General features: G+C 45.3%; 1 protein-coding gene across 2 annotated transcripts in view; it reads right to left on the bottom strand.

Annotated features, from left to right (window-relative positions):
- The window catches only part of SIK2 (salt inducible kinase 2), a 118,287-nt gene extending 93,015 nt beyond the window's left edge, over positions 1-25,272 (bottom strand). The window contains exons 1-2 of one of the 2 annotated variants that reach the window (XM_077839668.1): positions 25,071-25,272; positions 13,107-13,223 (exon numbers count right to left, since the gene is read on the bottom strand). In XM_077839668.1, coding sequence (XP_077695794.1) covers positions 13,107-13,223; positions 25,071-25,220 — 267 coding nt within the window. In that variant the 5' untranslated portion in view covers positions 25,221-25,272. Of the gene's footprint in view, positions 1-13,106; positions 13,224-25,070 lie in introns of those variants that run through there. The other variant, XM_077839669.1, reaches the window with a different exon arrangement.
- Between the last annotated feature and the right edge of the window lie 2,052 nt (positions 25,273-27,324).

The raw sequence follows: 27,324 nt of genomic DNA, 5'->3' as shown, positions 1-27,324 counted from the left end.
AAACTATTGCAACAGTTTCTAGTAAATAATTGTTTTTGAATAAATGTGTTTTTCTACTTAGGTTTTACAATATATTTTTAACATGTTGTAGCCATGTTGATCCCAGGATATTCAAGAGACAAGGTGGGTGACGTACCATCTTTTACTGAACCAACTTCTGTTGGTGAAAGAGACAAACTTTCAATCTACACAGAACTAAAGATGACACAGCTGAAGACGTGCTCTGTGTAGCTCAAAAGCTTGTCTCTTTCACCAACAGAAATTGGTCTAGTAAAAGATATTACCTCACCCACCTTGTCTCTCACATATCTAACAGAAAATTATAAAACCCACATGAATTACCCAAAAGATTTGATATCGCTCTACAGATAGAACGCAATGGCTAATCTTCAGAAACTCCAACCATATCTGGGTCCTTATTTAATTCTATACAGGGCCAGAGTACATTTTGCCTGTAAATTTTCTTTTTTGAAAAACAAAAAAAGTATGGAAAGGTTGGTTTTTAACCCAACACCTGGAGGAGACAGGAAGCGTCAATACTGTATTTTCTACACTAGAAAGCCATGAATTTGGTCCCCATTACATCCAGCACCCTCAAATAGGGAGCTCTGAGACTCATATTGTGGACATACTACTATGATGGGCACATTGTATGTAGATAGATTAGAAAGACTCAATGTTTTTGACATGCTAACGTTACTTTTATCTACTTACCTATCTACCAAATGTATTTCTAATGTGCCAATGACAATAATATCTAGGAGGCAAACAAAATTAAAAGTTGCATTACCTTTGTCTGTAACTGTCCTTGCTTCCCTCCAGTCCCTAATTTAACTCCTTCCCACTCCTCTCTCTCCCTCCTTTTTCTTTTCTGTCATTCATTAAGGAGATCGTGGTGAATCTTACTTATGCTTGCTACTAATTTTATCCCCTAACATTTGCCTCTATTCTATGAATCACAAGTTGATTTTAAAAGGAAATGCCAGACTATTTCCCATAATGTGAAATTAAAGCTAAACAAGACTTTGCTAAATCAAGCCCTTTGTCTTTATTCAGTGGAATAATTCTGTCACCAAAGAGTTGATCCTTTATGTGAGCAATCCCATTGCCTTCACAGGGCTTCAGCATCAGGCCCTCAGTTTGAATGCAAAGGGGTTTTTTCTTTTGTTTTATTTTTTTGGTGCCTGCAATTTGAGTTAAACATGTTTCTTGCATGACACTTCAAATACAAAATCAGATGAAGCACCATTCATGAAATAAGTTGGCCTAAATTTACTAAAAAGGTTGTTGACAGGGAAGTTAGGCCCAAAATGTAGATTCTGTAATATAAGGATTTATATTCAGATCAAACTCTTACCCTGCAATGCCAATAACCCAAAATGCCAGGGCACCATGTTAATATGAACAACAGAAAATGAAAGATACTTGAAACAAATGTGAAACTGACTGATCTATTTTTACCATCCAATTTAAGTGAAATGCAAAAAGAATACAACATAAATAGCGAAAAGTAAAACAGATTTTTAAGAAGTCTTTCAGGTCTAGAGTTTGATCATCCAGGTTCCTCAAGTCTTGAGTGGGAAGTGAAAAACTTAGAAGACATTACAGCTAATATTTTTCTCTGAGCTCATGCAGTCCTTCCGCACTGAAAGAGCCCAGCAGAATGTGTGGAGACAAACAATGTCAGAGTCCGGGAAAGCAGAAAATGAATGTGAGGACAGGAGGGACGAGCAAGATGAGAGGTTAAGAGCTCTTTTAACTTAGAGTTTACTTAAAACTAAAAATTAAGAATTAACGACGAACTAACAATGAATGAGCTGAACCTACCAAACATGGTGGGTTGCCCCATTATAGGGCCTCAGCCTTAGCCCTGGTCTACATAACAAGTTTAGGTCGAATTTAGCAGCGCTAGATCGATTTAACCCTGCACCCATCCACACGACGCAGCCATTTTTGTTGACTTAAAGGGCTCTTGAAATTGATTTCTGTACTACTCCCCGATGAGGGCATTACCGCTGAAATCGACATCGCCGGGTAGAATTTGGGGTAGCGTGGACGCAATTCGACCATATGGGTCTCTGGGAGCTATCCCAGAGTGCTCCATTGTGACTGCTCTGGACAGCACTTTCAACTCAGATGCACTAGACAGGTACACAGGAAAAACTCCGGGAACTTTTGAATTTCATTTCCTGTTTGGCCAGCATGACGAGCTCATGAGCACAGGTGACCATGCAGTCTCAGAATCGTCTCTAGCTTTCATCCAGACCACACCACACGATCCATTGTCTACAGCCAAGCTCTACGACACAACCACATTTGCTCCAACCCCTCAGACAGAGACAAACATCTACAAGATCTCTATCAAGCGTTCTTACAACTACAATACCCACCTGCTGAAGTGAAGAAACAGATTGACAGAGCCAGAAAAGTACCCAGAAGTTACCTATTACAGGACAGGCCCAACAAAGAAAATAACAGAACGCCACCAGCTGTCACCTTCAGCCCCCAACTAAAACCTCTCCAACGCATCTTGAAGGATGACCCACCACTCTCACAGATCTTGGGAGACAGGTCAGTCCTTGCTTACAGACAGCCCCCCAACCTGAAGCAAATACTCACCAGCAACCACACACCACACAACAAAAACACTAACCCAGGAACCTATCCTTGCAACAAAGCCTGTTGCCAACTGTGCCCACATATCTATTCAGGGGACACCATCAGAGGGCCTAATCACACCAGCCACACTATCAGAGGCTCGTTCACCTGCACATCTACCAATGTGATCTATGCCATCATGTGCCAGCAATGCCCCTCTGCCATGTACATTGGTCAAACTGGACAGTCTCTACGTAAAAGAATAAATGGACACAAATCAGACGTCAAGAATTATAACATTCAAAAACCAGTTGGAGAACACTTCAATCTCTCTGGTCACTCGATTTCTGACCTAAAAGTGGCAATCCTTCAATAAAAAAACTTCAAAAACAGACTCCAAAGAGAGACTGCTGAATTGGAATTAGTTTGCAAACTGGACACCATTAACTTAGGCTTGAATAAAGACTGGGAGTGGATGTGTCATTACACAAAGTAAAACTATTTCCCCATGTTTATTACTGTTCCTCACATGTTCTTGTCAACTGCTGGAAATAGCCCACCTTGATTATCACTACAAAAGGTTTATTTTCTCTCCTGCCGGTAGTATCTCACCTTATCTGATCACTCTCATTACAGTGTGTATGGTAACACCCATTGTTTCATGTCCTCTGTGCATATAAAATCTTCCCACTGTATTTTCCACTGCATGCATCCGATGAAGTGAGCTGTAGCTCAGGAAAGCTTATGCTCAAATAAATTTGTTAGTCTCTAAGGTGCCACAAGCACTCCTTTTCTTTTTGCAGGTACAGACTAACATGGCTGCTACTCTGAAACCTGTCAGAATCGCAAAAGAGCTCCAGCATGGACCGAACGGGACGTACTGGATCTGATCGCTGTATGGGGAGATGAATCCGTGCTATCAGAACTCCGTTCCAAAAGACAAAATGCCAATACATTTGCCAAAATCTCCAAGGGCATGATGGACAGAGGCTACAACAGCAACCCGCAGCAGTGCCGCATGAAAATTAAGGCGCTCAGGCAAGCCTACCAAAAAGGCAAACAGCTACTCCGGATCAGAGCCCCAGACATGCCGCTTCTATGATGAGCTGCATACAATTCTAGGGAGCGCCCCTACTACTACCCCACCCCTGTCCGTGGACACCTGCAAGGGGGGAGTCTCACGCAACAGGCATGAGGATTTTGGGGTGTGGAAGATGAAGAGGAGGAGGATAGCGCACAGCAGGCGAGCAGAGAAACCATTCTTCCCGACAGCCGGTAACTGTTCATCACCCTGGAGCCAATACCCTCCCAAGGCAGGCTCCCGTACCATGAAGCTGGAGAAGGCACCTCTGGCACCTCCATCTGTACCTTTGTAAATATAATATATGGTTTAAATGCAAGTGTGTTTAATGATTAATTTGCCCTGAAGACTTGGGATGCATTCGTGGCCAATAGAGCCCCTCCTTTTAAATGGCCAACCCAACGGGTGCTTGGTATGGGAAAGGAGGGCGCTGCTGTTTGAAACCATTCCCACATGTTATGAAGGTTGAAGAAACCGAGAGACTGTAACTTACCATGGCTGCCTGCATCTGAATTCTGTTGCCCGGCCCTTTGTGTGTGATCTCTCACACCAAACTGGCAGACCCTCAATGTAAGAGGCAAAATGCGACCTTGTAGCGAAAGCACATGTGCTATGTAACGTTAACAGCTTGGTTCACCGTGAAAGTGTCTACCCTTTGTTCTCTAAAATGTCTTTTTAAATACTATTCTCCCTTTTTTCCTCCCACAGCTGCAAATGTTTCAACGCTCCCCCTATCATCTCCGTCCCAGAGGCTAGCACCCTCCTCCCCAAATCCATCCATGGAACAAGGAGAAACATGCCTAACCCTGGACTCCAGTGACACAATGGGTTAGCACACAGTACTTTACGGGGGAGGGATAGCTCAGTGGTTTGAGCGTTGGCCTGCTAAACCCAGGGTTGTGAGTTCAATCCTTGAGGGGGCCATTTAGGGATCTGAGGCAAAAATTGGGGATTGGTCCTGCTTTGAGCAGGGGGTTGGACTAGATGACCTCCTGAGGTCCCTTCCAACCCTGATATTCTATGATAAGGCAGAAAAAAAACCCCACATTCGCGATTAAGATGAGAGGTTGCGGGAGCAAGAGGAGAGGTGGTGGCAGCATGATGAAAGGAGGCAGGATGCAATGCTGAGGCTACTGGGGGATCAGACTGATATGCTCTGGCGTCTGGTGGAGCTGTAGGAAAGACAGCAGGAGCACAGACCACTGCTGCAGCCCCTGTGTAACCGCCCACCCTCCTCCCCAAGTTCCATAGCCTCCTCCAAGTTCCCAGGCGCCCAAGAACCGGAGGTGGGCCCTCCGGGCACTCCACCCCAGAGGACTGCCCAAGCAACACAAGGCTGGCATTCAGTAAGTTTTGAAGTGTAGTGTGGCCTTGTCCTTCCCTCCTCCCTCATCCACCACCTCACCAGGTGCTTCCCTCCTCCCCCACTCCTCCCAGGCTACTTTGGCAGTTATCCCCCTATTTGTGTGATGAATAAAGAAAGAATGCATGATTTTGAAACAATGACTTTATTGCCTCTGCAAGCGGTGATCAAAGGTGGGAGGGTGGTTGGCTTACAGACTGAACCAAGGGGGTGGGTTTTCATCAAGGAGAAAAACAGAATTGTCACACCGTAGCCTGGCCAGTCATGAAACTGGTTTTCAGAGCTTCTCTGATGCGCAGCATGCCCTGCTGTGCTTTTCTAATCACCCTCGTGTCTGGCTGCACGTAATCAGCGGCCAGGCAATTTGCCTCAACCTCCCACCCCACCATAAATGTCTCCCCCTTACTCACAGATATTGTGGAGCACACAGCAAGCAGCAATACCAATGGGAATATTGGTTTCGCGGAGGTCAAACCGAGTCAGTAAACTGCGCCAGCGTGCTTTTAAACTTCCAAATGCATATTCTACCACCATTCTACACTTGCTCAGCCTGTAGTTGAACAGCTCCTTAATGCTGTCCAGGGTGCCTGTGTATGGCTTCATGAGCCATGGCATTAAGGGGTAGGCTGGGTCCCCAAGGATAACTATAGGCATTTCAACATCCCCAAAGGTTATTTTCTGGCTGGGAAGTAAGTCCCTTCCTGCAGCTGTTCAAACAGACCAGAGTTCCTGAAGATGTAACCATCATGTACCTCTCCTGGCTATCCTACATTGATGTCAGTGAAAAGTCCTTTGCGATCCACCAGTGCTTGCAGAACCACTGAAAAGTACCCCTTGCGGTTTATGTACTGGATGCCAAAGTGTTCCGGTCCCAAGATAGGGATAAGCGTTCCGTCTGTCTCCCCACCACAGTTAGGGAATCTGATTGCAGCACATTTCCCAGAGTCACTATCCTAGATAGCAACCGCTCAGTAATTGCGATGGCTACTTGGATCACAGCAGCCCTCACAGTAGATTTGCCCACTCCAAACTGATTCCCGACTGACCGGTAGCTGTCTGGCGTTGCAAGGTTCCAGAGGGCTATCACCACTCGCTTCTGAACTGTGAGGGCTGCTCTCATCTTGGTATTCTTGCGCTTCAGGGCAGGGGAAAGCAAGTCACAAAGTTCCATGAAAGTACCCTTAAATATGCAAAAGTTGCGCAGCCACTGGGAATCATCCCAGACCTGCAGCACTATGCAGTCCCAGCAGTCTGTGCTTGTTTCCCAGGCCCAGAATCGGCATTCCACAGTATGAGCCTGCCCTATTGCCACCAGGATGTCCAAATTGCCAGGGCCTGTGCTTTGAGAGAATCTGTGTCCACGTCCTCATCACTCTCGTCACCGCACTGCCGTTGCCTCCTCGCCTGCTTTTGGAGGTTCTGGTTCTACACATACTGCAGGATAATGATCAAGGTGTTTACAACGCTCATAACTGCTGCGGTGATCTGAACGGGCTCCATGCTTGCCGTGGCATGGCGTCTGCAGGAGAGCAGAGTTGCAGCGGAAGCGGTGGCTAAAGACGGATGCCACGAGAATAGATATTTATAGAGAACGACGAGAGGGCCTGCGAGGTGGATTCATGAGAGCAGAGTTGCAGCGGAAGCGGTGGAGGATGACGGTTAGCACCACGCACATTTCCCGAGGAAGAACACATGTACCCGGGAGCCCATGACAGACAACATGGAGAAATTTGCTATTGAGACAATAGCAGCAGAGCAGAGTTGCAGTGGAAGAGATGTATGATGATGGTTAGCAGTCCTACTACACTGTCTGCTGCCAGCAGCACCCAGGACACAACAGTGATGGTGTCGGTGAGCTGAGCGGGCTGCACGCTTGCCATGGTATGGCATCTGTGCAGAAAAAAGGCGTGAAACAATTGTCTGCCATTGCTTTCACGGAGGGAGGGACGACTGACGACGTATCCAAAACCACCCTTGACAATGTTTTTGCCCCATCAGGCATTGGGAGCTTAACCCTGAATTCCAATGGGCGGCCGAGACTGTGGGAACTGTGGGATAGCTACCCACAGGGCACCACTCTAAGTCTATGCTAGCCATGATAGTGAGGACGTACTCCGCTGACTTAATGCGCTTAGTGTGGACATACGCAATCAACTGTATAAAATCAATTTCTAAAAATAGACTTCTATAACATCGACCTAATTTCATAGTGTAGACATACCCTTATGTGCCAAACTTAACTTTCTCACCCACAAAAATGTTAAGGTATAGCAATAGTTCTCAAACTTTTGTATTGGTGACCCCTTTCACACAGTAAACCTATGAGTGCGACCCCGCTTATAAATTAGGAACACTTGAAATATTTAACACTATTATAAATGCTGGAAGTGAAGCAGGGTTTGGGGGTGGAGGTTGACAGCTTGCGTCTCCCCACGTAATAACCTTGTCTGCCCCTTTCATTCATGGCCTCTAACACCAGTGAGTTTGGCGTAGGGAAAAGGTGGGCAAACTACGGCCCGCGGGACTGTCCTGCCCAGCCCTGAGCTCCTGGCTGGGGAGGCCAGCCCCCAGCCCCTCCCCCGCAGCCTCCACACGACACCAGCGCTCTGGCCCGCCACGCATGGCGGCGGCGTGGCTGGCTCCGGCTGGGCGGTGAGGCTTTGCTGCTCTGAGCAGCATGGTAAGGGGGGGGTTGGATAAGGGGCAAAGGGTCCTGAGGGGCAGTCAGGGGCGGAGGTTCTGGGGTGGGGCAGTCGGGGGACAAGGAACAGAGAGCGTTGAATAGGCGTGGGAGTCCCGGGGGGCTGTCAGGGGCCAGGGATGTGGATAGGGGTTGGGGCAGTTAGGGAACAGGGAGAAGGGGTTGTGAAAATAAAAATTCCATTCTCTTGGAAGGGACAGAATTTTTTTAATCCGCTCTTTTGCAAGTGGGCAGAATTGTTGCTGGGCTCTGCCAGAGAGTCTTGGCTGGGTTCACGAGACCCTCATTTATTGGGGGAGCAATCTTGCAAGAGGTTGAAGTTTGGAGGATGTCCAACAACTTATGATGTGGGACTCTGCAACTTCTTCCAGCGGTATAGCAGTGAGTTTGCAATCCTCTTAAACAGTTCTTGGAACTGTTTAAAGTCATCCCCGTCGTGGGTGGTGGGGGCATGATAGTTTCATCTGGAAAGGAGGATGAAAAACCGGCAGCCGCAGTGACTTCCTGATCCAAAGTCTTCTCCAGTTTCTCGATTGCCTCTTCCAGGGATTCAGAGGGTCAAGGTACTGAAAGTGATGGAGAATGCCTTGACTTCTCCCTGTGTGGACTGGGAGTCTTAGGGTAGTGTTGGCGGCACGCTGCCCATGGGTCCCAGTAGGGATACTGTGGTGGGAATGATATTGGTGGCAGCATCCAGGGGCGTCTGTACCATCCTTGAGTTGCAGGTCTTCGGTGGTACTGATGTTGTTCTAGTGGACCCAGTCTGGTGTGTGTCTGTATAGGTGAAGAGCAATGGGAGGAGTAGATTTTTCCTTCCTCATTATCATCCTCATCACTGGATAAAGGAGGAGCTGATCAGGTTCGCATAGTGAGTTGGCATGGTACCAAGCGTGCTGGAATAATGTCGGTACTGAGGAGTGGAGATTCCGGTGTTGACGAGACTAAAAGGTCTTTATGTTGGAGAAACTGCTGTGGTACGGAGAGCATCAGTTCTGAGCAGGGTGCTGTCGGTGGTATTGATACCTTTACTGCGGTCGTCAGTGCCGAGGGTTGTGCACTGTGGATGACGCCATAGATTGTAGCGCTGCCAAGCTGCTCAGTGCTGCTGCCGCCGTATGTTTGAGCGGCTCTGGTGGTACTGAGGCAGAGATTGTAGGTTTTCCTTTTGTGCCTTTGACTGAACCCAGCTGCTTAGGGTCTTTGGCTTGCACAGTACGGGATGGTTCCACTGCCTCAGAGGTAGGTGGTCTTGGTGCAGTCAGTACCAAAGGGGTCTGACAGGTCAGGGAACTACTGGTCCTATAAGGTAACCATCCTGTCTTCTTCAAATCTGTGTCCATATGATCCCACTCTAGGTAACTGATAAGCACTGTCTCATCTAGAAGGTGGGATTGAGAAGTCCTGGCAACCGCTAAATAAAGTGACTGTAACACTGTTCTATCAAATTTGGTGTAGCTGATGCAGACTGACCAATTACTGAGGAAAGTGATGGTCTCTTCTGAGATAATCTTGGCTTCTTGTTGGGTGAGTACACAGAAGACTGTTGCCAAAGGTAGGTGGGCATCCTCTGTCTGGACTGTCTTTGGTATCTAAAGAGCTTGAGGTTTAGGGCTGAAGTGTAGAGGCAAACAGGTCATCACCCTCCTAATTTGAACAGAGAAACATGATCTTACATCTAGGATGAAGGAACATCATATCTGCAGAGTGGGGGAGTGCATCCTGGAGAGAAGAGACTCTCTCCTAAAAAAAAATTAAGGCACTGTAGTGGACAGATAACACAAAATGAGCTCCCAGTGTGACAATATAGCAAAAAAGGGCTAATGTGAACTTTGGATGTATAAATAGAAGAGCAGTGAGGTGATTTTACCTAGGTATACGGCATTGGAGAGACTGATACTGGAATACTGCATCCAGTTCTGGTGGCCTCATTTTAAAAATGATGCTGAAAAGTTTGACAAGGTGCGGAAAAGAGCCAGAAATTTCTCCCAAAGGCAGTGCTGATCTTTGCGCCGATTTTTGTATTGTGAGTTTGGAGATGTGTATCAGGGCCAAGTGTAGTGTAGTCAGTGCTGAGCATCACTTGCCCCGATTGAATGAACAAGCTTAGCACTCTGCTGCTGAGAGGAGGGCAAGGGTTTGAGTCTCTCCTTGTGGGACGAGGGGGATCAGTACAGGCAGCAGTGTCTATCCAGGTGTTCAGATCTCACTTGCCTTGGTGAGGACGCAGTACTGATTCTCAGTGCTGGGGTAGGAAGTTGGCACCAAGATAGTCTTCGCTGGTTCCTGATCTTTGCCTGATGTGCTGTGGATTTTTGCCAATAGTGAACTTGGATGTTGCGTGCCAGATTGCAGGAGCATTGGCTGACTGGAACTTAGAGACCAGATCAATCTGGGATGTCAAACTTCGCTCTTTGGGCTCTTAAGTCCCTCTCATTGATTGTCTGAGTTAATATAAATTCTTCTGAGAGTCTCTGGACTTAGTTGTTGAGATGGAAAAGGAACGTCATACCGAGCAGCAGTCTAACACATGGTTCTCCCTGAGATGACAAACACAGCAGCTGCGGCCATCTATGAGTGAAATGAGTGTCACAGAACTGCCACAGTTTGAAGCATGTGGGTTTTGAATCTGCCAGTTTAGGTCTGGATACCAGGTAAAAATAAGAGAGGAAAAAATTTAACTTTAAATTTTTCTTTTTTTTTTTTGGGCAGGGTGGTGTGTGTTAATACAGAAGAATTTTAAAAGGAGGAATCTGAAGAGAATTAACTAATTTACAAGAGAAAATTCTGCTAAAAGGAAGGGGGTGGACACCACTTGTTTTGTCTCACTGCTGTGGGCAGTAAGAGGAACTGAGAGTTGCAGCCACTTTTAGGCTGAAGGCACGCACTAAGGCATGCACAGCACACCTGTGGCCCAATGAACACCACTAGCTAAAGATTCTACTCTCATGCACGAGGCCCAGGTGGGCACCTACACTGAGATTGACATGAACAAATACTGGAAGAAATGTAACCTACTGTAGGACAGCAACTGTACATGAACAGCTCAATTCAACTGTTAAACTGCCAAACTGGCACGCTCAGACATTGTCTCTCTGCCATTGCATTATGCCCCCCCCGCCACACACACACTGTGCTAGCTCTTTTTATAGTCAAAGCATTTGTACTGAAAATGCCAGGCTTAAAAAACAAAAATTACCAGATACTGGCTCAAAGACTAAAAACTACATTGTGCTTTCACAATCTGACCTGTGTGAAGGGCAGTGTATAGCTACATATCTCCAGGAGCAGTGGAGGGAAGGAATCATGCCTCCAAGCGGGGAGTTATAAGCTAGTGGCCCATGACAATATCACACCAAAATGCTCTGTACCATATTTCTCTTTTTGAACATATCCTCATAATTACCCCTCCCTCTTACCCAGCCCTTCAACTCTCACCCATGCACACACATGTAGGTGTAGACATATTATATTCTTGAGAGCCAGAGGATCAAATCTACTAAATGATGACCTGTAAGAAAGATGCCCCCCTCACCTGCACACACTATTCAGAGGCAATGCCAGGTCAGAAGCCAACCCCCCGAAACATCACATGAGGGAAGAAGAGGGTGCTGAGATTCCTACCACAATGTGTTATCCCAAGACCCTATTTGGGGGATCCAGATTTCAAATTTGGCCTCTAGCTGGTAGGCATCTGAAAAGGTTGAGGACCCATTCTCTTGCTGTTCCCCCTCCCATCCCAGAGCTTCCTCGAGCTTTTGGGTTGCTGATGAGAGGACGGGTTGTGTAGAATTTTTCTACTACTATACTCCTGCCTTGGCCTCCACTTTTGAGTTCACCTCCCTTGTCAATAGTTCCAGTACTGCCCCTGCTCAAAGCAGAAAACATCTGGATGCCAATAAGACAAGCTGGCATTATAAGTCATTAATCATTTCATACAGATTTTGATTCAGCATCAGTGGGAAATGTGTGTGGCATGCCTGATTAGATCAGAAGGACTAACTATTGAATGCCTTGAAATTTTTTATACAATATATTGGGTTCTGATGCCAGCCTCAGTCTTCAGCAGGACTGATACACAACACCGTCCTGACATCGGAAAAGACTCAGCAGCATCTCTACGCTTCAGACTTCAAGGAAGTGTGTGCAATGAAGAACAAACCAAGAAACTTCTGAAAATGAACTCCCTCTACCTCATCTTTTTGTGCCAAAGACTGTTAAATCATCAAGACACAATAAGACAAGGGCAGTTTCACCTTTAACTCTGAACCCACCCAGCTGTATTGCAAACTGCATACATCGACTGAAAACAGTCAGCAGATACAAAGATTCAGTTCAGAATTACACAAATAGGTTTACGGACAAATTCTATAGGTGGATCTGCAGCATCATGGCCTACTGTGTGTATACAGATTTATTCATGACTTAGGAAAAATGAAAATCCAAATAATCATTTGCCCTGCATCTTGTGTACTTGCTTACACCCACACAGACAGGCAAGGCAGCATTCTGCAGTGATGTAAATGACCATACAACAATGAACTGGGACCTGGATTTTTAGGGGAACTGGGCAGTTCAAAGAATTGGGTTTAAGAATCTCCCACTTACAGGTGGTTGGTTTGAACTGAAAGCTACCACTTATTGGAAGGTTGGTAACTTCTCTGAAAGGAGACTGGTGGGTTCAGTCCAGATCCCCGTGGACAAGTCTTTATAAGATTACCAACAAGGGTGCCAAATGTTATGTCGGTGGGTTGTCTCAGCAGAAAAACCAAGAAAAAACAAAAAGAAAAGGAGTACTTGTGGCACTTTAGCGATGAAGTGAGCTGTAGCTCACGAAAGCTTATGCTCAAATAAATTGGTTAGTCTCTAAGGTGCCACAAGTACTCCTTTTCTTCTTGCGAATACAGACTAACACGGCTGTTACTCTGAAACATGAAAAAACAATGGTCACTCTCAGTTTAGGCACATAGGCAAAGTAATGTGAAGGAAACTTGCACTGCTGCTGCTCATACTGTACCTGCTCTGTGAATAAATAGGAGGCTCAGTCTCCAGGTATCTTAGTCTAGCACCTCTCACCAGCACTAAATCACCCAGTTTTTTTAAAAATTAGATCTCAGGCACCTCTGGAGTTCTTCTGTGTGACGCAGACATGTATGCTAACCACAGAATGAATTAGGCCAATATGCTGCTGTGCACGCACAAAGATTAAAAACACACCCAAAACAACTCCACCACATAAAAGCTGAATGTATACTGTGAACCAGCAGCCCATAAAATGTCACTGATGTAGAGGATTAGACATCCATAAACATTTTACACTAGAACACATGGGGGGGAGGGGAAAAGCAAGAGGATTATAACTGTACCTGGTAGAGTTTTATTACGTGCGGGTGGTCAAGCATTTTCATTATCTGCACTTCTCGATAGATCTTTTCCAGGTTCACTGCATCGAGCTGAGATTTGTCAATTATTTTTATTGCCACCTGTAGCAAAAGAACAAAAAAAAATTTCTCTCTTTAAATCAATTTTCCAGTCTTGTCTACCCCTGCTTGTTAACAGGACCCCAAATTCCTATGACTCTGGGTCATTTTTTTATTTAAAAAATATACCTGCTATATCTTAGAATTTGATAATTCAATTATAAAAACTAAGGCACATAAGATATCATGCTGTTGATCTAGGAACTCAACTGCTGACCAAAATCTCTTTAGCATTGTCGAAGGGTGCAGACAGTACCAGCAGGGGCTTAGACAGAGGAGCAGAGACCTCAAGTGCTGCTTAATTTGTGCATGTGAGCAAGTGGACTGAAGTAATAAATGGAGAAACCGCAGCCTAATGCCTGGGAACCAGAAGCAGTATTGAGGGATCAAACAGCTTGACAGACTTCTTGCAGCAGCACCATGTCACTATCTGGCACAATGCAATGATAAGTTCTCAAACAAAAACTAGTCAGTATTTTTTCATTTGCAAAATACATGAGTAAAACCTCCAATTACAGCTTGCTTTGCTACCCCAGAGCCTGATCCTGCAAACACTTATGCACATGCTTAATTCCATGCACATAAGTAGTTCCAGGCAGCCAGGATTTCACCCACAAAATTTTAAATAAAGTTTTGAACTCAAGTTCTTGACTCAGCACATGCAATCAAAACATACTTAGCTAATGCAATTCGGATTGTTAAGGACTTTTATTTCACTGTGATTAATGTCCTAGATATAAGGATGTCTGTAACTAACCTGTTGAGAAAGCGTAAAATCTCTGCAAGGAAACTCATGTCAGTTACACAGAGCAAACTGAGTCCATGTTGTTTAGAAGCTAGTTTGGGGTCCTACAGACCTCATTCCCAGTCAATACTGGAGAACTGAGTTACATAGAACTATACTTAAGGGATTCCCAATTTCACCAAAAAAGGAAACAAAACGTTAGGCGCTATAAAGAACGCAAGAGAAAATACTGAGAATATTAAAGAGACCAATAGTATGTCTCATCTTGAATATCATGTTAAAAGTGTAAAAATAGGCAACAAAAATCAGAGCCATTGAAAGACTTCCATAGGAAAAGAGAATCAAAAGATCGGGCTCATTTCAATAAGAGAATATAGGAAAGTTTATAAAAGAGTGATTGGTACAGGAAAGGTACATCACTCCTGATATTCAATGTCTTCAACAGGACTGGACCTACAATTATAGATGCATTTCCCAAGAACCAGGACTCTTACCTATCAAGAATGGCTAGCAAGCACAAGAGATACATAGGTCCTCAAAGATATGTAGGCACCTAACTTGCATTTATTTCAATACACAGGAGGTAGACCTTATTACCTGAATAAGAATGATAAAGGGCATCACTGTATTAAGCACTAATTACTAAACTCACTTGGCTTTCCTCTCAATAAACCTCTTCATATACAGATACCTGCCCACCCCACCCCTTAACACACAAAACATAAATAATTATATAATACTTAGTCCTGCCATGAATGCAGAGGACTGGACTAGATGACCTCTAGAGGTCCCCTCCAGTCCTATCATTCTATGAATGAGTAAAGGAATTCATCCTACTGAGTGGGAAGGGGGAGGGAGAGAGGGAGAGAGAGAGAGAGAGAGAGAGAGAGAGAGAGAGAGAGAGAGAGAGAGAGAGAGAGAGAGAGAGAGAGAGAGAGAGAGAGAGAAGTATATTTAAAATCTTGGAATGTGATGGGGGTCACATAAGTACCCACATAGAAAGCAACAGGGTAAAACACGAACACCTGAATTCTATTTCTCATAGTACAAGTACAACATGCAATTAAATTGATAAATTTAACAAACAAACAGAGTAATAATTTGAGCCCAAGACCTTAGTATAATTTTAAAAAGAGCATTTACATGAATGATGTAGCATCAATAGTTGCTAGATAGGATAAAAGATATACTGGGAATATAAACACATGTTCTAACATATGGTACTAACTAGCCACCATTGGAGACATGATACTCCCTGAATCCCTCCTGTTATCTCCACATCAAATTCAAGTTCATCTCACCTTGATAGCCTTTTACAACTCTATCCTGCTCTAGTATCTGCACTTGTATCTTGCTGCATTACTTCACAAACAAAGCCAGCCTTGACTGCCTGTTTGTCCACTTCTTCCACGTTAATCTTCATGCATGGAACACTCATCCTGAACTATTCCATAATGCCTCTAAGATGCTCCTTCACATCCCTCCTCAAGACCCATTTCTACTGTGATGTCTATGGAAAACAATCACAAGGGCGGTCTTTTTGATTTGTTCGTAAAGCGCCTAGCACAAGGGGATCCCGGTCCATGACTGGGGCTCCTACGTGCTACCATAATACAAGTAATAAATACTGCCACCACCACCACCACCAGACAATGGCTAGGAAGATGGCTAGTGGGGAATCTCTATTTGACTGATTTGTAACTCAGAATTAAAAACAACCCTAAAGGATGCAGAACTATCTAAATAAGAACATAACTAGTCTATGTAACCACGTTTCTATTTACCTTCATTCTCCTCCTACCACTCCTTCTGATGACTTATTACACCCATTTGTTGCAACTTGTCTTAAATTAGGCACTAATTTAATCTCCTTGCCTTCAAGCAAAAAGTAGATAGATGAAAGGAATATGTATGCATTTCACTTGATTAGAACTACCCAAATACCCAAAGTTAACCACCCATGTAAGTCTTTGCTAGATCAGGGCCTAAGTTACTGTCTGTATTACTTCTTGTTCATACACTCTGTTTTTTCACTTCCTGGTCACATATAAAAGCAGAGTTGTAAGCAAATTCTTTTTTTTGGTGTGAACATATAAAAGGTATGAATAAACTAGGATGTAAACAAGAATTCAGTCTGTTAAAAAAAATTAAGACTCCTCCCTCCCCAATTTCTGTTTACTGCTAATAAAACAGATTTGTGAACAAGTTTACGGAGGCACAATTTCATCAACCTATAAAACAAGTTTCCTAAAAAATTATAATAACCAAAACAGACACTAAAAATAGAAACAAAAATCCTTAAATACACCTTAGGAAATATTTGCTTAAACAAGTTATTCCTTCTGTGTCAAATTTCCCCACTTTCTCTCATTTACTTTATAGTAGCTCACTGAAAAAGCAATATCAAGCAGACACTGGAATTGGCCTGTTATATTTTCTTAACTATAAACAGGGCAGGTGTGCTCTGGGTGGTGCCCTATTTCTATCACCACTCAGCTTCCTCCCTCAATAAAAAGAATAGAAACCACTACCTTTAAAAGTTACCCAAAATTTATAGGGTAATCCCTACCCCAACCTGGTACCTCACTTTATCCAGATTCTGTCAGAATAATGGATCGCCTATTTTAGGTAAGCAAAGAGGATTTATATTCCAGTTTATTAGAGAAGTAGAATCAAGTGTACTCACTCACCAGACAAGCCTAATTCAAGAAACCAACCACCTTCTCTCAATTGTTTGTATGATCAATTTTTAAGTTTCCCATTACTTACATTAATAGCCTAATCTCTCCAGACCTCCCCTGTACATGGTATCTTACACAGCTTAAGTCTTGCCTCTTACTTCATTTATCCACACTAACCCCTTGCTCTAACTCTGTTCCTTAGTAGATGCACAGACTGCAGAAGCTTTATCCATAGAGAAATTGCTGAGCACTTTCCATTTCCTCTCTGTTCTTTCCTTTCATTATTCTAACCCGTTTGCTTTTGCCTTACACTTGAACCACTGCACACTTTTTCCTCGTTCTCTCCCTCTACCCCTTTATGAAGCTCCCTTTAATCATAACTAAAATAACTTTCTCTTATTGCTTGCCTGCATCTTGTGTGTGACAAGACTAACGTACAGAGGCTGACAGGAGCTAAGTTGTGTAGGGATTCAAAGAGGAGAGCGCTTATGTCTGATATGAAAGGTGAGGGAAAGCCAGTAAAGGGTGCTGTAGTGGAGCACAGTCAGAGTGATGGCGCACACTAAGTATCCGTGGCAGCATTCTGGACAACCTGAAGGAGGAAGCAGCAAAACTCTTCCTTCCTAGCCTCTTCCTTCATCTTTTTCAGTTCAAACAAAATGCTGTCACTCTCTTTAATATACACTTTTTTATTTTGGATTTCCATTCCTCCCCTTCCCCAGGAAAAAAAAAAATCTAGTATTTATATGGCTTGCAATTACAAGTTCCTGCAGTGAAGTGTGTAAGCTCCTTGAATTGAAAAAGTGAACTTAAAGTATACAAGCTTTGCTGTTTTTTCTAACAGAGTTTGGCATTTCCACAATTTGCCCCTGTATTTGAATACAGAATCTCTACAGAGATTATAAAACACCAAAGGAACATAAATATTTCAATGAAGAATGTTTCTGCTTTCAAGTCTATCGATAAAAATTTCCTATGTTGACAACTTTCTCCATGGATGTTAGGCAGTTACTAGCTCCCAAGGTTAGCAAAAGTGCATGCCCAAAACAAAGTTTTTAAAAGATACAATTCAGCTGAGTTGTCTTGCAAACCATCAAGGACCTATTCCTCAGTCAGACCTAGCTAAAGAAAGAAAGAAAAAAATAAAACAGATGAGTTCTGAGAGAGTAAATAGGGTCTTCATTTACCTGTAATCTCAGTTAATCTATACCAGATGCTTCTGTTATTTTTCAAGAGTAAATGTATAATTATAGTTTTACCATCTTTGAGACTCAAGTTATTTAAAAAAGTACTTAAAATTGAAAAGGCGTTTTCCACATTTACTTAGTAAAGTCCCTTCTGGCATTTGAACTAACTGAAGAACAAAAATAACCTCTGGGACCAACCATGGGGAGTTTCATCCCCGAAGGAGACTCTTCAGAAAACTGAGCATGTAAAAAGCGAGTGGCAGAATTATGACTCCTGCTGTAACATTTATTATAGTTTAATGTTAAATTAATGTGCTTTCTTTGTGGCTTTCTACCACTTCCTCCTTTTCCAAATGTTCCCCATTGAGAGGACATGCTACAGATGTTTCAAAATCTCCTAATACAACACAACCTGTCTACACTTAGAAGACGGTGAAAAGACTGTGAAAATAATTCCTTCATTTGAAGGTCAGGAAGCCATAGAGCTCCAAGAAATTCAGTCCTCAGGTCAAATGTTTCAGTGCAAATCCCAAGAAAATCTGTTTTAATGGCTTCCAAATAACATTAGCCTTCTCATAATAAAAATCAGTCTCTCAGATTCTAAAGAAAAAGGTATTTGTATTAGAGACCAGCATGCTACACAATCTCATTAAAGAGAGTCTATTGTACTAGAGTTCTACATTTCCCACACTATCAAATAGCTGTTTATTGCAAAAATTCTATTACTATCAATTAACATTATTGCTCTAAGAACCCTGCACTTATAGCTATGTAACTTGCAAATCCTTTGTCACATTTAGTTTTCATGCAGCGTATTCAGGTACAGTAGTGTGTCAAAGAACCTGACAAGCCAACACTTCCTGTGAAGTCTGAAAATGTCTTTATAAAAGCCTTATCGCATTAAGAGCAAGAATGTTCTTTTAATGTCATCAAGCCTTGAACTTACACAGCTGAACTTGTTTCCATATCTCCATATTTAATCACAAGTGACATGATCCAAACAAGTTCTGAAAAAATCAATTTTGGTCACTTAAAATGTAATACTGTACTTGGTAGCCTTACAACTTTCCTTGGCTAGATTTTCATTTACAAAGGCCTAACTTTGTGTTTAAAAATGCAATTACATTCTTTACAATTAGAATAATGGGCAAGTTACTCAGCTGTATTAGGTGAACTCTGGTATAAAGCTGAATGGGCAGTCTGCAAAACTAAAAGACCCTGAATTAGCATCCAAACCCTCCTCCTTCCTGTGGTTTAGTTATTATTACTAACAAAAAAAGATGAACTTCACTTTTAGTTTTCTTCTTACCATTGGTTTTCCCTAGGGTTTCCCTCCAGGACCTCCTCTACTCTAATGCTCTCTCTTTCCAGAGAATCCCTTAGTATCTTCCTTTCCATTCTAGATAGAGTTAAAAAGCTGCCCCCACAAAATGAGTTAAGCAAACTTCAGCAGCTTTATACAGTGTTCTATCACCTGCTGTGATGGTAGGTCAACAGATGAACTCTGCCATCCTATTAAATATCCATGAACACATTCTTGCCTCAGTCAAATGTTTAAAAAAATCAAGATTTTCGGTGTACAGATCACTCAACATGAGAATTGCCACACTGCCTCTTTGATTTAAAATGTAATTATACGAGTGTAAATGTTTTTTATTTAGCTACATGCTAGTTCATTCTTTTGAATTTCTGAAATAATCCCACGTGTGGTACTCTTGCTGACTACGAACAGCTGTGTATCAGCAACACAAAAAGCATTTATATCAAATAATGTAGACCAATAAATATTAAAGGCTTCTTATTTCTAGCTCATCCAGAGACTTTATAAAAACACTCATGATAATGAACAGAATAAAACGTAATGGGTACTCTCTTGCTATAGTTAAGTGCTAGCAGTTTTTCTGAAACAAAGATGCAGTAAGAGGTGCTGCTAATTACAGAAATATTTTATTGTCTATTCTCTAATACAGGTTGAGGTTTTATATTAGGATTGACGTAATATATGCATAAATATTTTCTTAATCTGAAATGGAGAAATATAGACATCTGGCTTCTCTGTTTCAAATGTTTAAAGGTAGATTAGATACCTCAGCCTTTTTTGAATCCTGAATTTTTTTGCCCTTTGTTGGATCTGAAGGTTTAGAGAAAAATCACGAAAATACTATGCAACTACACATAAATGTGAAGTTGCACTTAGCACCGAGTTCATTTTTATCAGCAATCTTGTGTCTTGAGTAGAACAAAACATGGGTCAAATCCTATTTAGTTCAAATTGAATGCTGCTTCTGACTGCAGCAAAGATTTCAATTTTACATTTTTGCACCGAAACTGTTGAACTATGAAATCTTTTTCAGTGAAACTGAAAATACAGCTCACTAGCAATCACTAATATCTTCCAGAAATGTCATAACATAGCACGAATCTTTCCAGTATACCGTGTAAAGGTTTGCTTGGTGCATGACTGAATTCTCATTTCTCTAGCATGGTCAACCTCTGTGTATGATAACACATGCCACCACCCACAGCACACACCAAATTAAGGACAATTATTCAAGTCACATGATTCTAGCATACTCCTACAGTTAGGTTGCAAATCACTGTGTATTTGGCACACCTCTCCCCACTACCACACACAACTTTCATGATTAAGAGTAATAAATGCTTTAGATCAGCTTAAAGGTGACCTGAAAAGGAGGGTGGAGGGGGGGAAATGGTCTACCCCCCACCCCCAACACACACACTTTTAAGATGCATAAAAGCCTAAAACCTATTTGAAATCGTCCCTGGTTTTTTTTAACCTTCAAAATCTCAGGAATATTAAGTCTTTCCTTCTCCCCCCACCCCCCTCCCTTTTTTTTTTTTTTTGGCTAAAGGACTAGAGAATTGGAGTGGGAGCCTTCTCTGCTTCTCTGCCTTCAACTGAAGGGGCAGGGAACTGAAACTGTGAGACTTCTAAATTTAAACAGATATCAAACAAAAAAGTGTGTCTGACTAATAATCCTTACTTTCAATTTTTCAAGCTTAATTTAATTTCTGCTTAGTTTTGATGCTACCCTCGTAGTCGTCCTGTCATCCAGAAAAAAGACAAAAACTTCTAATGAAAGGGAAATGCTGAATATCCTTCAGACCTATAAGACACAAAGCAAAAAAGGCACAAATCCAGATTTTCTCTTTTGCAGCTGCCATTTAGGTTGCACAGGTCAACTTAAAACCTTAGGCCCTGTCTAGGTTAGAGAAATTTGCACGAGTGCAATTACCCTGATGCACGCTCCCATGTAGACACACTGTAATAGCATAAAACATGGCTTACTCCGATATGGAATACATCATGCTGGTGCAAGCCCCATAGAAACAATGGAGTGCTTCTACATCATGGGTTTGCTCCAACATAGCTACATCAGTATTAGCTTCCCTTAAATCCGTTTGTGCTAAACCAATTTGTGGGTCACAACAAGGGGGGAGGGCTGTTGTGTTTTAAACTAGTGCACTTATGAGTATGTATCATGCATACACACACTTGATCAGCCAATGGTTCATCTAGTTCAGGATCCAATACGCTGGATCAGCCAACCATTCATCTAGTTCAATATTCTGCCTTCTAAAGAAGCCTCTTTGGAGGAAAATACAACCACATGTAATGGACAATTAGGCAATAACATGCCTATAGGAGAAGGTTTTCCAGGTTCAAGCAGTTGGTGGCCGACATGTCTCGAACCATGAGGACCGATTAGTAAAAACTGTTTAAGATAGTTCATGGAGCGATAGCTTATATCAATAAGTAGATGACTAACCATTTGAGTTTTATGTTTAATGCCCTATATCTTGTAGGAAAGAGTGCCACAGGTTGATGATGTATTTGAATATTTCTTTTATCTGTAAGTTTATTACTTTTATAATTCCATAGGGTGTCCCTCTTATATTATGAGGCAGTGAGCAGCAGATTCAGGCTGATGTTCTCTACCATTCATGCTTATACCTCATGTCACTACTTACCTCCTAAAACTAAGCAGTCCTAATCTTTCTGGGCTTCCCTTATGACTCTTTCAATGCTTCTAATTATTTTTGTGGATGTCTCCTATTTTTCCTATGTCCTCCTGAACATAATTTCTTCTTCTGTGTCCATATTCATGAACATAAACCTAATTCTCTGATCACAGGATATTTCTGTGATACAACAAACATGTACTGCATGCAAGAACCTATCAAAAATACAGCTGCCTCCTCTGAAGCATCTAGTACTGACTGATCTTAAAGGCGCATTACAGGACTATATCAACCATGGTTGAGAATACCTAACAATTCCTACATTTCTATTAACTTTCACATTTCTTCACTTGAGTGCTCAAATGCAACATTAAGGTTGCAGTTATATGATTTCACACTCAATTTAGAACTAGTTTGCCATACTCCACCTTCTGGGCTATGTTTTCTTCTTATGTACACATTCTGTTTCACTCTGATTTCACCTTTAACTATATTAGATTAATTTCATGACAAGAAACTTTAAGATCTGCATCATTTCATTACAATTCCACTACATAACTAAGCAGAGTTGGTGGAACCCACACTGGTCTGATTCTGAACCATTTACAGTAATGGTACTTGGTCAGAATGCAAGTTCTCTTTACCTTTAGTGAAAGTTAATAGGGTCCCTCTCCCTTGCAACCCAGCTAGCCACTCCTACTGACTGACCCAACAATGAAGTTCTACCTAATCCTATGTTTATAAATTTCTTGTTGTGGAAATAACTGGAAATGCAAAACAAACAAACAAACAAACAAAGTGCACAAGATTCAACCACAAAACTTTGGAAAGGTAAAACCTGCTACAAAAATTATGGGGAAAATATGATATAGGTTTCATTTTAGCTTAATTTTAAAATATACCATGTGAAACAACGGTCATTCATAGTAAGTTCTCCCTGCCATTCACATTCCTGGAATCACTTCCATCTTGGCAGTAGCAATTCACAATGTGAGCTATAAAAACAACTTCCAGACTGAGCACAGCATACAAGGCCCTAACCAAGAAGAAAACCTAATCAATCAAATTTAAATGTATTGATACTGACATTTAATAAAGTTTTTAGAATGTACTTCTATTAATTTCAGCCATTTTTTGAAGCTGACAACTTTTACCAAACAGAATATTGCCAAGCTATTTAAACTCAAAGTGTAGATGATTTTAAATTTTCAGAAAGCTCAACAGAGATCTAATTTTTGAATTACAATGAAAAGTTAAGATTGCCTCCGCAATGCCATTGAGACACGGTGCCTGAAGACCAGTAAGCAAACATTGCCTGGTGAAAAGAAAAGGAGTACTTGTGGCACCTTAGAGACTAAAATTTATTTCAGCATATTTCAAGAAATCCACTGAATGCATCCGATGAAGTGAGCTGTAGCTCACGAAAGCTTATGCTGAAATAAATTTGTTAGTCTCTAAGGTGCCACAAGTACTCCTTTTCTTTTTGCGGATACAGACTAACACTGCTGCGACTCTGAAAATTGCCTGGTGAGTGAAACATTAACACTATAATTGAACACTACTTAAAATTCTAATTTCCAAACTTGGATATTTAATAGTAGCAAGGAAAGGATTTAAAAATTATTTGAGTACCTTAATATATAATTTGAGAAGTGAGGCCATAACTTGATCAAATTTCCTTTAATACTTTGGATTGTCACAGAATCACAGTAATGTAGGGCTGGAAGAGACCTCAAGAGGTCAATAACATTCTTCAAAGTTGTGTGTACAGTGACCACTACTATGTGTCCTGCACTAATGTTAAAAGTAAAACTATAGTTAAAGTTAACAATTATAATTTTGCCTCCTGCCTATTGATACTTGTACCACTTAAGATCACTGTAAGTGAAAGATTACTGGTTTCAATTTCTTTACTTTGTGCTTTTGACATCATTTTGTTCAGTTTCCCTGTCTGTGTGGATCATTCACATCGCACCAGAGAAAAAGGGTTTTTTTAACATAGGAAATATGATCAGATCATAAAAACTGACAAGTAACTTAAAACCAGGTACACTAACTGAAAGTACTTACGTTTTAAAAGTTATTAAGCAATGATATCCAAAGGTGCTTCATCCATCAGATATTTAATATTTTAAAAATATGCCTAGCTACATTTTTACCCAAGTATACTATAGTTGTTTAATTACAGATGATGCGTAAAATAATTATCGTTTTCTGAGACTGGTATTTAATTGATAACTTGGGTAACTTGCATTTCTGAAAAGATGACTGTTTTTAATTTAGTATCCAGACAAGCTAATTCAGGGGAATGGGGTATGAGGGAATCATTCTTCTTCAAACTGAAGTACCAAATCTGGCCCTACACCTGGAGATATTGAATAGATGACAAACCTGACAGCAGAACACAGAACAATTTAGCCTTTAGGGTTCAAACCTGCAATGCTTAATTTGTGCCAGGGCTTGCTAGGGCAGAGTCCTGGCACCTCTAGGACCGGCACTTCAAAGCCCCGGCAACTCAGGGCTTGCCGCATGAGTTATGGAAGTAAATATAAATAAATAAAATCGCTTGAGCCAGGACACCTAACTGTGGGAGCCCCAGCCCCTCGCTCCTGACAAATCAAGCGCTGCAGCCCTGTTCTGCGGTTGGTAATGACCAAGTCATCCTGCCGGCAGTTTCTCGGGAAGGGGCTGTCCCTAACAGCAGCTTCACGGCTCGCGCCGGTCTCGGTCCCAGCGCTGTACAGCCCCGGACCCCCCGAGCTCTGTTGGCCCCATTGAAAAAATATTTCCTCGCCTCCTTACTGGCCAGGGCGCGGCCACGACTCACGGAATTCGCCCCCCGCGGCGCTCCCCTCCGGCTCTGCCCCGGGACAGCCCGGCGGGAGCTCCCAGGGCCGGCCGGCCGGCCCCTTCCCTGCAGCGCTCCCGCGCCGCGCGTCCTGAGGCCGGCTCCATCCCCGGCCCCGCCGCAGGGACCAAGGCAGCCGAGGGGAGGCTGCGGGCCGGCCGTGCCTGGGACAGCGGCCTTCGGACGGGGGGGGGGGGGGCGCACACCTGGAGCCGCCCCCGGGGCAGCCCCTATGGGGGTCGGAACCAGCCGCCCGCGGGGCTGGGGGGCGGTACCAGGCCCTTGGGCCGGTAGCCGTGGCGGGGAGTGGGGAGGGGTAGGGTCCGGCCCGGCCCCGCCTCCTCACGAACCGGTCCCCGGTGGGGGGGGGGCGCCGGTTCCCCCCGCGCGGCCCGGCCGCCTCACCTCGCTGCGCGTGATCCGGTGCCGCCCCAGCTTCACCACGGCGAAGTTGCCCTTCCCCAGCGTGCCCTCGATGTCGTAGAACCCGACGCGGACGGGCCCGGGCCCGCGGGGCAGCAGCGGGGGGGGCCGCCGGGGCTCGGCCATTACCATGCTGGGCTCGGGGGGCGGCGGCGGTGGCGGCGGCGGCTCCGGCTCGGTCCGTCTGGGGCCGTGCGGAGCCCTGCAGCCGCGCCGCCCCGCCCCGCCCCCCGCGCGTCACCGCGCGCGTCAGCGAAGGCGGAGTCTCGCCATGGCAACCGCAGCCACCGCCACCGGATGAGCAACGGCCTCCTGGGGCTGTTCCCTGGGGGGCGCCCCCTCCCACCGGCAGCGGGGCTCCCCGCACAGCCGTCCCCGGCAGAGCGCCTCCTCCCCGCCGGGCTGGTGCTGGGAGAGACCAGTGAGGGGAGAGTGGGCGAACACTGTACCCGGGGGGCGGGGGCTCCGGCTTTGGGGGAGGAGGGGGCTACCTGCACGCCCCCCCTCGAAGATGGGGAGAGCGTCCCCCACAGCTTGATTCTCCCCCAGCTTCCCCACCTCCGAGTTGGGGGCAGGGAGACCCCACCCCCCCCAAGACCGGGTTAGCCTGACTGCCGGGCCTGTCGCCACCCCCTCTGCTGCTGTGCCCCCCCCTTGCACACAGCCCCAGTGCCCCTCACTGCACAGCACTTCCCAGGGCTCCCAGTGCCACCCCCCCCCCGCACAGCACTCCCCTGGGCTCCCAGTGCCCTGTCTCCCCCCCCCCAACTGCACAGCACTCCCCTGGGCTCCCAGTGCCCTGTCTCCCCCCCCCCCCAACTGCACAGCACTCCCCTGGGCTCCCAGTGCCCTGTCTCCCCCCCCAAACTGCACAGCACTCCCCTGGGCTCTCAGTGCCCTGCCTCCCCCCCCCCCCAACTGCACAGCACTCCCTTGGGCTCTCAGTGCCCTGCCTCCCCCCCCCCCAACTGCACAGCACTCCCCTGGGCTCTCAGTGCCCTGCCTCCCCCCCCCCCAACTGCACAGCACTCCCTTGGGATCCCAGTGCCCTGCCTCCCTCCCCCCAACTGCACAGCACTCCCCTGGGCTCCCAGTGCCACCCCCCCCCCGGCACAGCACTCCCTTGGGATCCCAGTGCCCTACCTCCCTCCCCCCAACTGCACAGCACTCCCCTGGGCTCCCAGTGCCCTGTCTCCCCCCCCCCCAACTGCACAGCACTCCCCTGGGCTCCCAGTGCCACCCCCCCCCCCGGCACAGCACTCCCTTGGGATCCCAGTGCCCTACCTCCCTCCCCCCAACTGCACAGCACTCCCCTGGGCTCCCAGTGCCCTGTCGCCACCCCCCCCCCAACTGCACAGCACTCCCCTGGGCTCCCAGTGCCCTGTCTCCCCCCCCAACTGCACAGCACTCCCCTGGGCTCCCAGTGCCCTGTCTCCCCCCCCAACTGCACAGCACTCCCCTGGGCTCCCAGTGCCCTGTCTCCCCCCCCAACTGCACAGCACTCCCCTGGGCTCCCAGTGCCCTGTCTCCCCCCCCAAACTGCACAGCACTCCCCTGGGCTCCCAGTGCCCTGTCTCCCCCCCCAAACTGCACAGCACTCCCCTGGGCTCCCAGTGCCCTGTCTCCCCCCCCAACTGCACAGCACTCCCCTGGGCTCCCAGTGCCCTGTCTCCCCCCCCAAACTGCACAGCACTCCCCTGGGCTCCCAGTGCCCTGTCTCCCCCCCCAAACTGCACAGCACTCCCCTGGGCTCCCAGTGCCCTGTCTCCCCCCCCAAACTGCACAGCACTCCCCTGGGCTCCCAGTGCCACCCCCCCCCCGCACAGCACGCCCCTGGGCTCCCAGTGCCCTGCCTCCCTCCCCCCAACTGCACGGCACTCCCCTGGGCTCCCAGTGCCGTGCCCCCCCAACTGCACGGCACTCCCCTGGGCTCCCAGTGCCACCCCCCCCCCCGCACAGCACTCCCATGGGCTCCCAGTGCCCTGTCTCCCCCCCCAACTGCACAGCACTCCCATGGGCTCCCAGTGCCACCCCCCCCCCCGCACAGCACTCCCCTGGGCTCCCAGTGCCCTGCCTCCCTCCCCCCAACTGCACAGCACTCCCCTGGGCTCCCAGTGCCGTGCCCCCCCAACTGCACAGCACTCCCCTGGGCTCCCAGTGCCGTGCCCCCCCCAGCTCCCAGTGCCCTGCCTCCCCCCCCCCCAACTGCACAGCACTCTCTTGGGATCCCAGTGCC

The sequence above is a fragment of the Eretmochelys imbricata genome, chromosome 22, assembly GCF_965152235.1.
Source record: "Eretmochelys imbricata isolate rEreImb1 chromosome 22, rEreImb1.hap1, whole genome shotgun sequence".
Lineage (NCBI taxonomy): Eukaryota > Metazoa > Chordata > Testudines > Cheloniidae > Eretmochelys > Eretmochelys imbricata.
Note: the sequence above shows the minus strand (reverse complement) of the source record. Positions and strands in the feature narration are given on the sequence as shown.